Source organism: Mustela lutreola, chromosome 2 (assembly GCF_030435805.1).
Source record: "Mustela lutreola isolate mMusLut2 chromosome 2, mMusLut2.pri, whole genome shotgun sequence".
In the NCBI taxonomy this organism is placed as follows: Eukaryota; Metazoa; Chordata; class Mammalia; order Carnivora; family Mustelidae; genus Mustela; species Mustela lutreola.
This window is the reverse complement of record NC_081291.1, coordinates 9,782,807-9,796,283: the sequence shown is the minus strand read 5'-3', so window position 1 is coordinate 9,796,283 and position 13,477 is coordinate 9,782,807. Positions and strand designations below refer to the sequence as shown.

Genomic DNA, 13,477 nt, shown 5'->3' with positions numbered 1-13,477 from the left:
CCCAGGGAGCCCAGCGGGAGGCCCAACCTGCAAATCCATGGCCAGTCTTTGGGAGGGGTAGAGGCTCTTCCTCGGACTACAGGGTGGATTCTGGGGACCCCCAGAGTCTGTTGCTCTGAGCTGCCAGTCATGGCAGCTGGAGCAGGTTAAGCGGCAAGGCGTCTCTGCCATCTGGTTGTTATCAGTCAAGTTGCAGGGTTCCAAACCCTTCGGAAAACCAGATGAAAGGCATAGACTCTTCCCCCAAAGGAAAGCACAGACCTCATCCTGAAGGATTCACAGATGTTCCTGCCAGTACCACAGACCCTCTGACCCTCCAGGCCTGGATCTGAGTCCTAATCCACCGCTCAGCAACCCTCACATCTGCCCCCAGCCTCTGCCCCTCTCTGTGGACCCTGATGGTGATATCAGGATTCCCAGGGCACCGTGGGATGTGGGGGTGTGGGATAACCCATGTAGAGAGTAAGGGGGGAACAGCAAGGACTCCCTCAGACCCAAGTTCAACTTCAGTTCTGACACTTCCTGTGGGCCTCACTCTTATGAGCCTCTGTTCACACCTGTAACTGGGCACCCAGAGTCAGTGCAGTGATGAATCTAAAAGGCACTTGGTGAAGGGTGATCCGGGAAAAGTGGCAGAACGGTGGCCTTTCCCACCAGGCTGCCCTGACCCTTACATGAGGAGTTCATGTGGGCGTGGTGTCAGGGTACTCTGGCATGGGTGGGCCACCAGGGCACCACGGTTACCAGTCTGACTTGCCTTTTCCCTCCACAGAGGTCCGTGGTCCAAGCCACTCCACAGGCGCCCAAAGCCGGCCCTGTGCAGCAGCTCACGGTGCAGGGGCTCCAGCCAGTTCATGTGGCCCAAGAGGTGCGTGTCTCCTCCATCTACCTGGAGGCAAAGTGGGATGGGGCCCTGGCTGGGCTGGGGAGGGGTGCAGTTCTGGCAGGCCGCAGGGAGGGAAGGGAGCTGGGGGTCCTCCAGGGCCCCAGCCCGGCCCCAGGCTCCACCTGGGGCTGTGGGCTGCAGACTCAGCCCTTCCCCCTCCCCCACACACACCTGGCAGTTCAAGGGCTCAGGTTTTGCTAAGAAAGATCTGGCTTCTCCCCTTCCACAGACACCGGGTGGGAGATCTGTCGGGTTGCTGCGTGAGCTCAGCTACCCGGTGGGCGGCGGAGGCCTGGAACCCCGCCCGCGGCCGCCCCCGGTGACCCCCCAGTATCTCTGTTTGTCCTCCAGAGCTCAGGCAGTCAGTTTCCCGCTAGGAAGGCAGAGCAGCAGGAGCCCCGGCCCACGCCGCCGCCGGAGCCGCCGCCCCGGCCACCCACGCCCGGGCCCCGGTCGAGCGCGCTGGCCCCGGAGCCGCCGCCGCTCCAGTCCGCGCGCAGCGGCGAGGTCCCGCAGCTAGGCAGCCCCGAGCCGCCGCCGCCCCATTACGAGCCGGGCGCCGAGCAGTGGGTGGAGCTGGTGGGCGTGCTGCCCCCGCACCTGCTCCTGCCGCAGCAGAAAGTGGTCTTCGAGCCACTTCCCGGGCTCCCGGCCCGAGCCAGCCCCGACCAGAGGGTCAGGATCCAGAGAGTCCCCCAGGTGCTAGTGTTCGGCACGGCCGCCACGGCCCTCAAAGTAGGTGGCCGACTTCTGGGTGGGGGGGCATCGGGCGGGCGGGGGCGGGATCCGCCGGCCCCGGCCCGCACCCGGCCCCGGGCTGCCCGTCAGGCGCCCCCAACCTCGGCGGGGCCAGTCTGGGGACCCGCCTCTGACCCCCACCCCACCCCAGGCAGGTTCCTGGTCCCAGGCTTCGCTACCATAGAGGGTGGGGGATGGAGTGGGAAACTCAGGCCCCGCCCCCGAGGCCCTGTCAGTGATTCCAGTGATTCCCACAAACCCGGGCCCCACCCCTGAGCTCTGACTCCGCCCCCAACATCCTGTACTTAGTTTCCAGGCTCCACCCCTGAGGCACTGTTTGTATGTAGTTTTCAGGCTTTGGCTTTGACTTTAGCTTCAGCGACAGCCGTGTCCCAGTGCTTGGCTGTCCTTCTGGGGTCCAACTTTCATGCCCACAGTAGGACCCTGGGGTCCCCTCAGGCCCCACTCTTGCTGTCCCCAGCCTAAGCACAGAGTCCTGGCACTCCTGACAGACCCTCACCCGATTCCCAGTCCCGGTGGAGAGTGCAGTCCCTGCGCCTCTGACACCTGGCCCTGTCCAGGATGTGTTCAGAAAGCCCAGAAATGCAGCCTTCCAGCCGGGGAGCCAGGTGTCCTTGCGAGCTTGGACAGCCAGCAGCCCTTTAGGGACAGAGGCAGAGGAGCTGGCCCACCCCTGACCTTCTGTGTGCCCTTCCTCCCCTGCCAGGTGCAGCAGCTCCAGCAGGTGCCTGTCCCACACGTGTACTCCAGCCAAGTGCAGTATGTGGAGGGTGGTGACGCCAGCTACACGGCCAGTGCCATGTGAGTGGGCAGAGGGCTGGGGGAGGGGACGGGAGATGGAACATTGGTCTGCCCAGGGCCCTGCTAGGACTTGTGTGTATGTGTGTGTGCGCACCGGAGTCCCAGCGCCAAGCGTGACAGGGGCTGGTGCTTCCCAAGGATAACCTACAGCTACCAGGCAGGGGGAAAGCGGAGGGGACCCTCACAGCTTCGGAAAGGCTGTCATTGATCTAATGATACCTGGTATCATTTAGGGCTTTGGAGTCAGATGGGCCAGGTTTTTAGAGAAGGAAAAAGAAAATTCCATTTTTACAAGACAGAATTTCTTAAGAGGGAGTGGGAAACAGTAAAGAGGAACTCTTCACGGCTGACCCCAACCCTGCTCCAAAGGGGGTGCTGTGACCAGTTTCTTTGTTTCCTCCCAGAGATACTCTGAGAATAGCAACTACCCCCTTTTTTGTGCAGAAACAGGCACAGTGTTCTGTCTCTTATTTCTTCTACCAGCGGTGTATCTTGACGCTCTTCCATGTTTCTCTGAGTAGCCCCCAGTCCCCCTGCCTAAACGGCTGCGTGGTGCTCCACTGTGCAGATGGAGCGTGAATGACGTGGCCAGTGCCCGCCCGGCCGACCCTCGGTGACCCCTGACCCCCGCTGCTGCACACACACATTGTAGCATGACCGGGTACCCCAGCGGGCGGATGCCACGCCTCAGGCCTGCCCTCGCACCAGCTCTGGCTCCCTCTTGCCCTGGATCCTCCGCCCACTACCTTCCCTCTCCTATCATCTGTAGTAATGATTCCAGGATTATAGTGATTGTTGTTTTAATTTTTGGAAGTTTCCATTGGTTTTCTTTACATTTGTCGTTGTTGTTTTCTTACATCCCCACCTTTGTCCTAAGTGGGGCTGATGCTAGGGATTTGCTCATAGAGCAACTTGGTCCCGGGGTCATGATGCTGTGGCAGATCCCAAGGGTCATAACCCTGGCACCTGAGTCATGGTCATGGTCATGGTCCATGGCATCCACCTACCTCATAGCTCTATTGATTTATTTCTGGTGCTGCCAGTCCCTTAGCCTTGCAGTTGCCCCCTAGGGCCTCCAGGGGTGTTAGAAGCAGAGCTGAGGCACAAGCCCTGGCCCTGCAGTACCACTCTGGCTTCTTCTGCCTCCCCTAGTAGCATCTGTGGTTTGCTTCTGTTCTTCTTCCCGCCGTGATTGGTACGTGTGATTGGTACGTGTGATTGCACGTAGCCCCGCATTGCCATCAGATTCTTCTGCTGCGCGAAGTTGTTGGCAGCAGTGTGTCTCTGTCTGTCTCTCGCAGTGGATTTTTACTGGGTGCCCAGCCCTTCGGCAGCAGGTTCCCCGACCCCCGGCCAAAGCCACAGTCCCTGCACCTCTTTCCCTGGCTCTGTCCAGGCCGCATCCAGAGACGCACACATTCAGTCTGTCATTCAGCAGATAGCTACCAAAGTCGTATTTTTGGAGCATGTGTTGTGTGGGGGTGGGGGCTGGGCCGGGCTGGGCCAGGGGTGGGGTGGAGAGGGCACTTGATGGTGCCGCTTCAGGCCATGCGCTGTTGGTGCTGCTCAGTGCCATTTCAGTACGCGTGGACCGGGGTGCTTTTATCTTGGTGTCCATCAGGCTGGAGGCTCACCTTGGTGACCACGCCTTCTGTCATTCCCCACTAATCCCAACACCCCCTCCCTCTCCTCATTGCCCCCAGAGGCCTATAAGTCTCCTCCCCCTGCTTCCTTCGGGAGACTCCCAACAGTGCCTTCTGAGGCAGGCCCCACCTGGCCAGCCTTGCTTCCTTTTTGGATTTTTAACATTTAATGTTATTTTTAGTCACTAATATGTTAAGAGGGCTCGAAATCGAAACTGTGCCCCCACAGTGTCTTATGAGACACCTGCCATCCTCCATGGTCCCTCCACCACCATGGATGTAGATGGGGATACGAAATGGCCCTCGTCTCCCCCCTCTTCCAGAAACCTCATCCTTCCGTTTTCTCACCTCTTCCGTTCACCTGACAGAATTTTCTGGAGCTGCTTCTTCGGCAGGACCTTCCTCTTTCTCTCTCACCCATCCATAGGATCTCGTCACCTTTCTCTTAACATTCCTCCAAAGATGGACCCAGTTTTCCCACTCTTGCGACGACCTCAGCCTTGTGCCTGCATTCTCTGACCCAGGTCCTGGGACGGCTTGAGGACAAGGCTCCAGGTCACGATGTCGCTGCCTCAAAGGGACATGCCTCTGCACACCAAAAGTCATCACTGAGTGGCTCCCCAGGGTGGCCACTGGATGCAGACATAGAAACCACCCCCCCTTCCCCAGCACCCCCTTCCTGCCTTGTTTACCACCTGGGCATGGCCCACCTTCTGCTGTGTCCTCGATTTACCTTCGTGCTTGCTTCTCTGGCTTCCGCACCACCACATCAGCCCCCAGGCAGGGCTTCCTCTGTCTTCCTCTGTTGGGTCTGCAGTGCCTAGAACAGTTTTCAGCATACAGTAGGTACGTGACTTTTTTTTTGTGGATTGACTGAAGCGTGTGGCCTGTTCCAAGTTACCTAGCCATTCTGTCTTGGCTTCTTCACATCTGACACGTGGACTCCCATGCCAGGGGCCGCTTTGATGATTAAATGAGAAATTGTGCCCCGCCAAGCCCTCGGGGGTGCCTGGTCTGGCACAGATGACTGTTGGCTGCACTGGGCTACTGCTCCTTGCTACCTTCCTGGGAGGGGTCTGCCCCACAGGAACCCCCCAACAGACCCCCCCACCACCCAGCTCTGGCCCTCTGACTCCTCCCTCTGCTTCTCTCTCAGCCGCTCCAGTACCTACTCCTACCCAGAGACGCCGCTGTACACCCAGACAGCGGGCACCAGCTACTACGAAGCCGCGGGCACCACCGCCCAGGTCAGCACACCTGCCACCTCCCAGGCAGTGGCCAGCACCGGCTCCGTGCCCATGTACGTGTCCGGCACCCAGGTGGTCACCAGCTCCACCAGCAGCGGGGGTGGGGCCAGCAGTGGTGGCAGCGGCGGCAGCGGCAGCGGGGGAGGCAGTGGCGGTGGCGGGGGCGGCGGCAGCGGCGGCGGCGGCAGCGGCGGCGGCAGCGGAGCGGGAACCTATGTGATCCAGGGCGGCTACATGCTGGGCAGTGCCAGCCAGTCCTACTCCCACACCACCCGTGCCTCGCCAGCCACTGTAAGTGCCAAAACTCGGGGCCCAGCAGAGTCTGGCAGTGGGAGGAGGGGGGCTGTGGGCTGTGGTGGGGGGTGGGGGGAGCGGGTGGTAGGGGTGGGTGAGTGATCAGTCGCCACCATCAGCCACCGTAAGCGTTGCACCAGAGTTCTCAGATGCAGGTATTCTGGGATCAGATCCTTGCTGGGTAGCCTCAGACAAGTTACTCAGCCTCTCTGGGCCTCAGCTAATATGCATGAAGCTGTTAGAGCGGTGCCCCAAGAAGCGTTGTTTCCTGGGATTATAGCTGATGACAGGTATAGAGTAAGGGGAGGGAGAGGCAGGCCCCAGCATGGGGGGAGCTGCCCTGAGCAAGGTTCTTTGTCCATCTGGAAGGCAGTGAGATAACCTCTCTCCACCCAGACATGGGCTTATCTGGAGTCACTTGGGGGAGGGCCCCTCACTAGCTCTGTGACTATAGATAGTTCAGGGCCTGGTGGTCCCATGGCAGTCCTCGTCCTTTTGGACCTTGGGGTCTGGAGTGATTTTAACTAGGGCCCTTTGACATAGCAATGCATCCTGGACCACATAATTAAGACAGAAGCTTTCTCAGAAAGTGGGCAGACTCTTCCTTATACATCCATGTAGCCTGGCTTCTAGTCTCTCGTTTTAAGTGCTGGCTGTGACCCACCTAACTGATTTCATGACCCCGTAATGGGATCCCTTCTGGGTCCTTTCCCAAAGTTTGCAGACATGCTTCACAGAACAGTGCTGTCCTAGAGAACATTCTCCATTGATGGAAATATCCCCTCTGTGCTGTTCAGTACAGAGACCTCTGGAGTTTGTTTTTCTTTAAACTATTTTGATATAACTGTAGATTCATAGGAAGTTGCAAAAATAGTACAGGGAGATCCCTCTGGGCCCCGCCCCCCCAGCTCTGTTACCCATCTAGTTATGTTTTTTGTAACTGCAGTACAGTATCCAACCAGGAAACTGGGCTTGGTACCGTGTGGGTGTCTACTTGTCTTTTTATCACGGGTGTACGTTTGGGAAACCACCACTACGGTCAAGATGCAGAACTGTTCCATTGCCACAAAGATCGCTCTCCTGCTCCCCCTTCGATAGTAACCCCCGCTCTCCTCCCTCCCAGCATCCCTAACCCCCAGCAACCATGAATCTGTTTCCCATTTCTATAATGCTGTCATTCTCCGAACGTTCAGTGACTCATCCTCCATGTGACCTTTTGACATTGGCTTTTTCCACTCAGTATAAGTAAATTTAAATAGCCACATATGATTGGTGGTGACTACATTGGACAGTGCAGCTCTAGAGAATTCCATGGGATTTAGTCCCCCCACCGTGATTATGATATCATGTCCCCTGCAGTGTGGCTGTCAGGATCACGATTGGAAATAGGTACCGAGAGCACTTCACAATGAGTACTCGAGAAATTGAAGTGATTCTTAGTGTTCTTCTGTCCCTGGTCCGGCCCCAGGTTCAATGGCTCCTAGACAACTATGAGACAGCAGAGGGGGTGAGCCTGCCGCGGAGCACCCTCTACTGCCACTACCTGCTGCACTGCCAGGAGCAGAAGCTGGAGCCCGTCAATGCCGCTTCCTTCGGCAAGCTCATCCGCTCTGTCTTCATGGGCCTGCGCACCCGACGGCTTGGCACCAGGTGGGCCACCCACCCCTACCCGAAGTTCTCCACGGCCACATTTAACACTCTCGTGCCCTCCTTCACTCTGCTCTAGCCCCACTGGCCCCTTCCTCTGATACCCACACACTCCTACCCCAGGGCCTTTGCACCCGCTGTACCTTCTCCTTCATGCGCTTTTTTCCATCTCATTACTCAGATGCCCCTTGGCCTAACTAAAACAAAAGCCTTCCCACTCCCCGCCTCCCACCTCCCTGACACTCCCCACCATCCCCTTCCCCGCTTGCTTTTCATCCTTACTACGGAGCACCATCCCACATGCCTTTTGTGTTGCTTCTCTTGTGGCTGATCTGGCTTCCAGTGCTAAAATGCACATAACTTGAGGGTGTGGGCACCATACATGGTTGGTGCTTTAATCAGGGCCTTCAAGTCTGGATTCATGTAGGAGGGAACAAGGGGCCCTCCCCTGACCCCACACTTCCCTTCTCCTTCGCAACGCTTACACCTCCCTGGGGTGAGCCCTGCCCATCTCTTGGGTCCAGTTCCCTTCCCGGCTTACGTGTCACCTCATTCACTTACACGTGCATAACCCCTGGGCAGAGTACTGTGTGTCTCTGTGCCACAGTTTCTTCCTCTGTCCCCAGAGGGTGCCAGGAGCACCCTTCGTAGGACAGGGTTAAGGAGCGCGGGGATTTGTATATGCTAAGGGCTCAGAGCAGTGCCTGGCAATTTGTTGTAACTAGTCATCGTCAACAAGTACGTGCTGACTCCTGCCCCGTGCCAGGATCGGAGGTCGAGGAGTTCTCCAGACACTGGCCCTGTCTTCTCAGAACTCAGTTGGTACACGGGACCTCTCTTGGCACCCACAATCCCTGTACTTCCCCAGCACGGCACCCCTGGCTCCGTGGAACATGGGTCTTTTCCCCAGGCCATTTGGCCAGGGGGAGACAGATGTGATGCGAAGGTCCCCGGTGGACAGCTGGAGGACCCCCAGCTCTCAGCCTCTGCCCAGCTCTCAGCCTCTGCCTCCCTCTCAGGGGCAACTCTAAATACCACTACTACGGCCTGCGCATCAAGGCCAGCTCGCCCCTGCTGCGGCTCATGGAGGACCAGCAGCACATGGCTATGCGGGGCCAGCCCTTCTCGCAGAAGCAAAGGTAGGAGGATGGGGCCAGCCCCTGGGCTGGTGGGCGGGGAAGGGCGTGCTGGCCTGTCTCAGTGCTCCAACCGCCCCTTCTCCAGGCTCAAGCCCATCCAGAAGATGGAGGGCATGACCAACGGTGTGGCTGTGGGGCCGCAGCAGGCCGCTGGGCTGTCTGACATCAGCGCCCAGGTCCAGCAGTACCAGCAGTTCCTGGGTGAGAGCGCTCTGGCCCATGGGGTGGGGTCTGGGCCAGGGTCTGGGGCCTCTGGAGAGAGTGGAGGTGGTTCGTCTGCCTTCCCGGGGCTGCCTCATTCCCCACTGCCCGTGGGGGACCCCCGCTTGGGAGGAAAGCTATGATAACTTGATAAGACCCCAGGGAGAGGCATGAGGGGGGCAGGCAGGTGGGAGGATGAAGGGCCTCACGGCGCCCCCTCCTGCCTCCAGATGCCTCGAGGAGTCTCCCTGATTTCTCAGAGCTTGACCTCCAGGGCAAAGTCCTCCCCGAGGGCGTTGGGCCTGGGGACATCAAGGCCTTCCAGGTCCTGTACCGGGAACACTGTGAGGTAGGGCAGCTGGGTGAGTGGGCATGGGCAAGGGAAAGCCATGCTGCCGCCCACCCCCATGTCCCTGAGCATCCAGCCTCCCCAACAGGCCATTGTCGACGTCATGGTGAACCTGCAGTTCACCCTGGTGGAGACGCTGTGGAAAACCTTCTGGAGATACAACCTCAGCCAGCCCAACGAGGCACCTCCACTGGCTGTGTGAGTCCCTCGGTGGGAGCGGGGAGGAGGGAGAGAAGGGGGGGCCCGGTGAGAGTCAGCACCCAGGGGTGGCCAGAGCTCAGACATCAGGTGGAGGGGGGCATCTGCTTGATCCCTGGGGTGTGCGGGGTGCATGCAACCTTCCGACCCCTGCTCCAGGGCTTGTGTATCAGTCTGACAGCATGTGGAGTAGTGTCCCCCGCTAAGCTGTTTCCTCCCTGCAGTGGGTGCACGCCCGTGCCTCATGTGCAGGGTACAAGATCCCCAGCTGACCCCGGGGGCATCGGGGCCCGTGTCAGCCTGACCTCAGGGCTGGGGTGGCTGTCTACAGGCATGACGAGGCTGAGAAGCGGCTGCCCAAGGCCAGCCTGGTGCTCCTCTCCAAGTTTGAACCAGTGCTGCAGTGGACCAAGCACTGTGACAATGTGCTGTACCAGGGCCTGGTGGAGATCCTCATCCCGGACGTGCTGCGGCCCATCCCCAGTGAGTGCAGGACGGCTGCCCCACCACTGGCCCCATCCCCACGTGCCACGGTCCTGATGAGCCCCCGCTGCCACCCACAGGTGCCTTGACCCAAGCGATCCGGAACTTTGCCAAGAGCCTGGAGAGCTGGCTCACGCATGCCATGGTGAACATCCCTGAGGAGATGCTGCGTGTGAAGGTGAGGGTGTGAGGAGGGGGTCTGGGCACAGCCTCACAGGCGGGGGCTGAGCGGCCAGCCTGGGTGCTGGGCCCAGCTCCTGCCACCTGGCTGTGCAACTGTGGGCTGGGGGCCTCCCTCTCCTCGCCCTCATAGAGGCCCTCTTCCCTCACAGTGATCTTCTGGTTATCGTCTTTACCCCCTTCTGAAACACAAACCCTTTGTGGTGTTTTTGTACACAAAACGGTATCTTAAAAAAATAAAAACCAAATGCAACTTGAAGTAATTCTCTTCAGGCAGTTTCAATAGGGGGGCGGGAAACATAAGGGAACAGAGTAGCGGCCCTCTTCGTCAGTGCTGCGTAGTCACGAAGTATGCTGAAGTACTCTGACGTGAGGAATTAGATGGGCTGTGTCTGCTCTTGAGCAAAAAAATAAAAGGAAGAGAAGGGGGTTTTTATCGTCCTTAAAATGTTAATGAGACGGTTATACGGAACTGGGCCTTGAAGCATTGGCCCTGGGCGCACTGGACAGGGGTGAGGAGTGGGGAGGTGGGAAGAGTAGAAGCTGGAGCCAATGAAAAAATGAGCAAATGTATTCATTCATTTATTCAGCATGCATTTATTGAGTACCTGCAGTGTGCCAGCGTAGTTCTCAGTGCTGGGAGCACAGCAGTGACCAAGATGGACAACGTTCCACCCTCCCTAACCTGACATTCAAGGGAATAAAAGTTCGAGCCCTTTCTAGGCAGTGTCTTCCGTGAATTTCTCGTGTCCTTTCATTAAAAATAATGACGCTGGTCAGACACATTATATTGATTTTTTTTTTTTTTTTTTTTTGGTCCCTCACTTCGGGTGTCCACCCTAAATTTGAAAATCCCGACCCCTTGATCCAACAAAAGCAACGACGTACATCCTCCCTTTGGGGAGAAAGAAAGGCTCAGAGAAGTTGCAGCGGCTGGGGTAGGGGATGGGGGGTTTCTCACCAGCCCCAAGCACATCTGCCCCCCCCCCCCGCGCCCCGCAGGTAGCAGCAGCCGGCGCCTTTGCGCAGACGCTGCGACGCTACACGTCGCTCAATCACTTGGCGCAAGCAGCCCGCGCGGTGCTGCAGAACACGGCGCAGATCAACCAGATGCTGAGCGACCTCAACCGCGTGGACTTCGCCAACGTGCAAGTGAGCGCGGGACAGGGCCGGGGAGCGAGGAGCGGCGCGGCGGGGGCGGGTGGGGGGCGGTGGCCGCTGAGCCACGGGCATTTGCCGCTGTCCTCCAGGAGCAGGCCTCGTGGGTGTGCCGCTGCGAGGACCGCGTGGTGCAGCGGCTGGAGCAGGACTTCAAGGTGACCCTGCAGCAGCAGAACTCACTGGAGCAGTGGGCGGCCTGGCTGGACGGCGTCGTGAGCCAGGTGCTTAAGCCCTACCAGGGCAGCACCGGCTTCCCCAAGGCCGCCAAGCTCTTCCTCCTCAAGTGGTCCTTCTACAGGTGCGCTCCGGCTCGGCGAGAGCCGGCGGGGGAGGGCGGGGTGGGAGGCCCCTCCTCCTGGGGGCGGGGTCTCGAGCCGGCTCCTCCTCTCCGAGGGCTAGCCAAAATGGGATGGGGAAAGAAGCCATTCCTCCTCGCGGAGTTTGGGACCAGGAAGATCCCGCTTCCTTGGAGCTCGGGTCCCTTTTCACCAGGGCAGGGGTCTGTTGGCAGTGGGCGGAGTGAGGACCCTGTGCTCTCACCGCGGGGTGGCATCGGGCCTGATGGCCTCCTCTCGGCCGCCCGCAGCTCCATGGTGATCCGGGACCTGACCCTGCGAAGCGCTGCCAGCTTTGGTTCTTTCCACCTCATCCGGCTGCTCTACGACGAGTACATGTACTACCTGATCGAGCATCGAGTGGCCCAGGCCAAGGGCGAGACCCCAATCGCGGTCATGGGCGAGGTGCGCGCGGCGGGGCGCAGAGGGCGCGGGCGGGGGACCCCTTGGCGGGACCCTCACCCCTTGTCTTGCCTCCTTGCAGTTCGCCAACCTGACCACCTCGCTGAACCCCCTAGACCCGGACAAAGGTAGGCGGGGCGGGGCGTGTCTCTGTCGTGGGGCCGAATCCCAGGAGCTGCAGACAGGGCGGTGGGGATGGAGGAGGCGCCGGCGGTGCTCTGGGGGCGCCGCCGCCCCGCGCTGAGTCGGGCCTCCTCTGTGTGCCCCAGACGAAGAGGAGGAGGAAGAGGAGGAGAGCGAGGATGAGCTGCCGCAGGACATCTCGCTGGCGGCCGGCGGCGAGTCGCCCGCTCTGGGCCCTGATGCCCTGGAGCCGCCTGCCAAGTTGGCACGGACAGACGCGCGTGGCCTCTTCGTGCAGGCGCTGCCCTCCAGCTAAGCCCGCGGCCTCCCCTGCCCCGCCCGCCCGCCCCCGCCGCCCATCCACGCCAGGGTCCCTCACAGCTTCTGTGGCTTCGCTGTCACCGGTCCAGCCTCGGGCGGGGAGGGGGCCTCCAAGACAGGGAAGGCTAGGGGGTCCCTGCCCCCAGTGGGGGCGGCACAATCACAGGGCCAGGCGGAGCCGCAGCTGCAAACTGACACACAAGACGTGCCTTAAGGAACCCGCCGCCGTGCCCAGGTGCCCCGTGGGACAGCCAGCTAGGCTCCTTGGCCCCGAAGGCCTCAGCATCTCCCTCCCCCAGCCCCACCCTCCCCTGTCCCAGGGGGCAGGCAGGCAGGCCCCCTCCCCTGTGGAACTGTTAACTTATTCAGCTCGCTGGCTTTGCACAGTCTGTCCCGGGCCCAACCCTGAGCCCCAGGTGGGCACAGGTGGGTATCACCTGGGGACCCCCACTGTCAGCAGCAGCCCCGGGACCCCTCCCCCCAGCAACCCCACCGCTCCCCACTCCTTGGTATAAGTGCAATTAAAGCCGTGGGTGTCGCATCTTCTCCAGAGCTGGGCCCTCCCTTGCCCCGCAGCCCTCAGGAGGGCACTGTCCAGCCTGGTTGGGGGGAGGGCGGCGGGGGGCACCGCCTCCAGCTTCCAAAGAGCAGCAGGCTGGGCTGGGGGTAGGAGCCCAGAGGGGCCTACTCCCAGCAGTGGGGCCCAGAAGTGCCCACGCCTGTCCCAGCCCCAGCTAGGGGCTCGGCTCCCAGATCCAAGACCCCAGCATCCCAGGCCACCCGCCTCTGGTTTGTAATGGAACCTCTGTGCTCCTTCTCTCCCGGGAGACTGTGCTTCTCCTCCGTGCAGTGCGACCCGCCCCCCACATGACTATTGTGCGATTTGTGAGCCGCCTGAGCGGAGTTGGTAACTTGTTGGTTTTTTTCCAACCATCATGGCCTTATCTGTTCCGGTTTTCTCAGTGTCTTCAACCTGTGAGATAGATGTTTATGGCAAAAAGCAAAAAAACAAAAAACAAAAAAAGACAAAAAAAGATCTGACCTATTGTATAGAAATCACTATTTTGTGTGCTCCGCGTGCTACAGCTTTTGGGGTGGCCCCCCAACTTCCCCTCCCCACTCCCTCGGGGCCCCCCCCTCTCCTGGCCGTGAAAGTGTCCACGCGTGTGGTAGTCTAGTGTGCCGAGCTGTTTTCTACCTTTTTGTAGTCTTTCTTAAAACACAATAAATTCCGCTGTGGTATGTGGTTGCTGCTGACTCACGGGGCCTTGGGGCTGGGGACTCCCAACTGGGCCCCGAGCGGCAGTA

General features: G+C 59.8%; 1 protein-coding gene across 2 annotated transcripts in view; it reads left to right on the top strand.

The window, feature by feature from the left end:
• Nucleotides 1-13,411, top strand: part of RFX1 (regulatory factor X1) — a 30,367-nt gene extending 16,956 nt beyond the window's left edge. Inside the window, exons 7-22 of one of the 2 annotated variants that reach the window (XM_059160198.1) lie at nucleotides 773-868; nucleotides 1,238-1,621; nucleotides 2,352-2,446; nucleotides 5,246-5,627; nucleotides 7,099-7,280; nucleotides 8,297-8,416; nucleotides 8,502-8,617; nucleotides 8,848-8,966; nucleotides 9,055-9,164; nucleotides 9,496-9,647; nucleotides 9,728-9,825; nucleotides 10,830-10,979; nucleotides 11,078-11,286; nucleotides 11,575-11,728; nucleotides 11,808-11,853; nucleotides 11,995-13,411. In XM_059160198.1, coding sequence (XP_059016181.1) covers nucleotides 773-868; nucleotides 1,238-1,621; nucleotides 2,352-2,446; nucleotides 5,246-5,627; nucleotides 7,099-7,280; nucleotides 8,297-8,416; nucleotides 8,502-8,617; nucleotides 8,848-8,966; nucleotides 9,055-9,164; nucleotides 9,496-9,647; nucleotides 9,728-9,825; nucleotides 10,830-10,979; nucleotides 11,078-11,286; nucleotides 11,575-11,728; nucleotides 11,808-11,853; nucleotides 11,995-12,164 — 2,583 coding nt within the window. In that variant the 3' untranslated portion in view covers nucleotides 12,165-13,411. The remainder of the gene's footprint in view (nucleotides 1-772; nucleotides 869-1,237; nucleotides 1,622-2,351; nucleotides 2,447-5,245; nucleotides 5,628-7,098; nucleotides 7,281-8,296; nucleotides 8,417-8,501; nucleotides 8,618-8,847; nucleotides 8,967-9,054; nucleotides 9,165-9,495; nucleotides 9,648-9,727; nucleotides 9,826-10,829; nucleotides 10,980-11,077; nucleotides 11,287-11,574; nucleotides 11,729-11,807; nucleotides 11,854-11,994) is intronic. The other variant, XM_059160199.1, reaches the window with a different exon arrangement.
• Nucleotides 13,412-13,477: the final 66 nt, after the last annotated feature.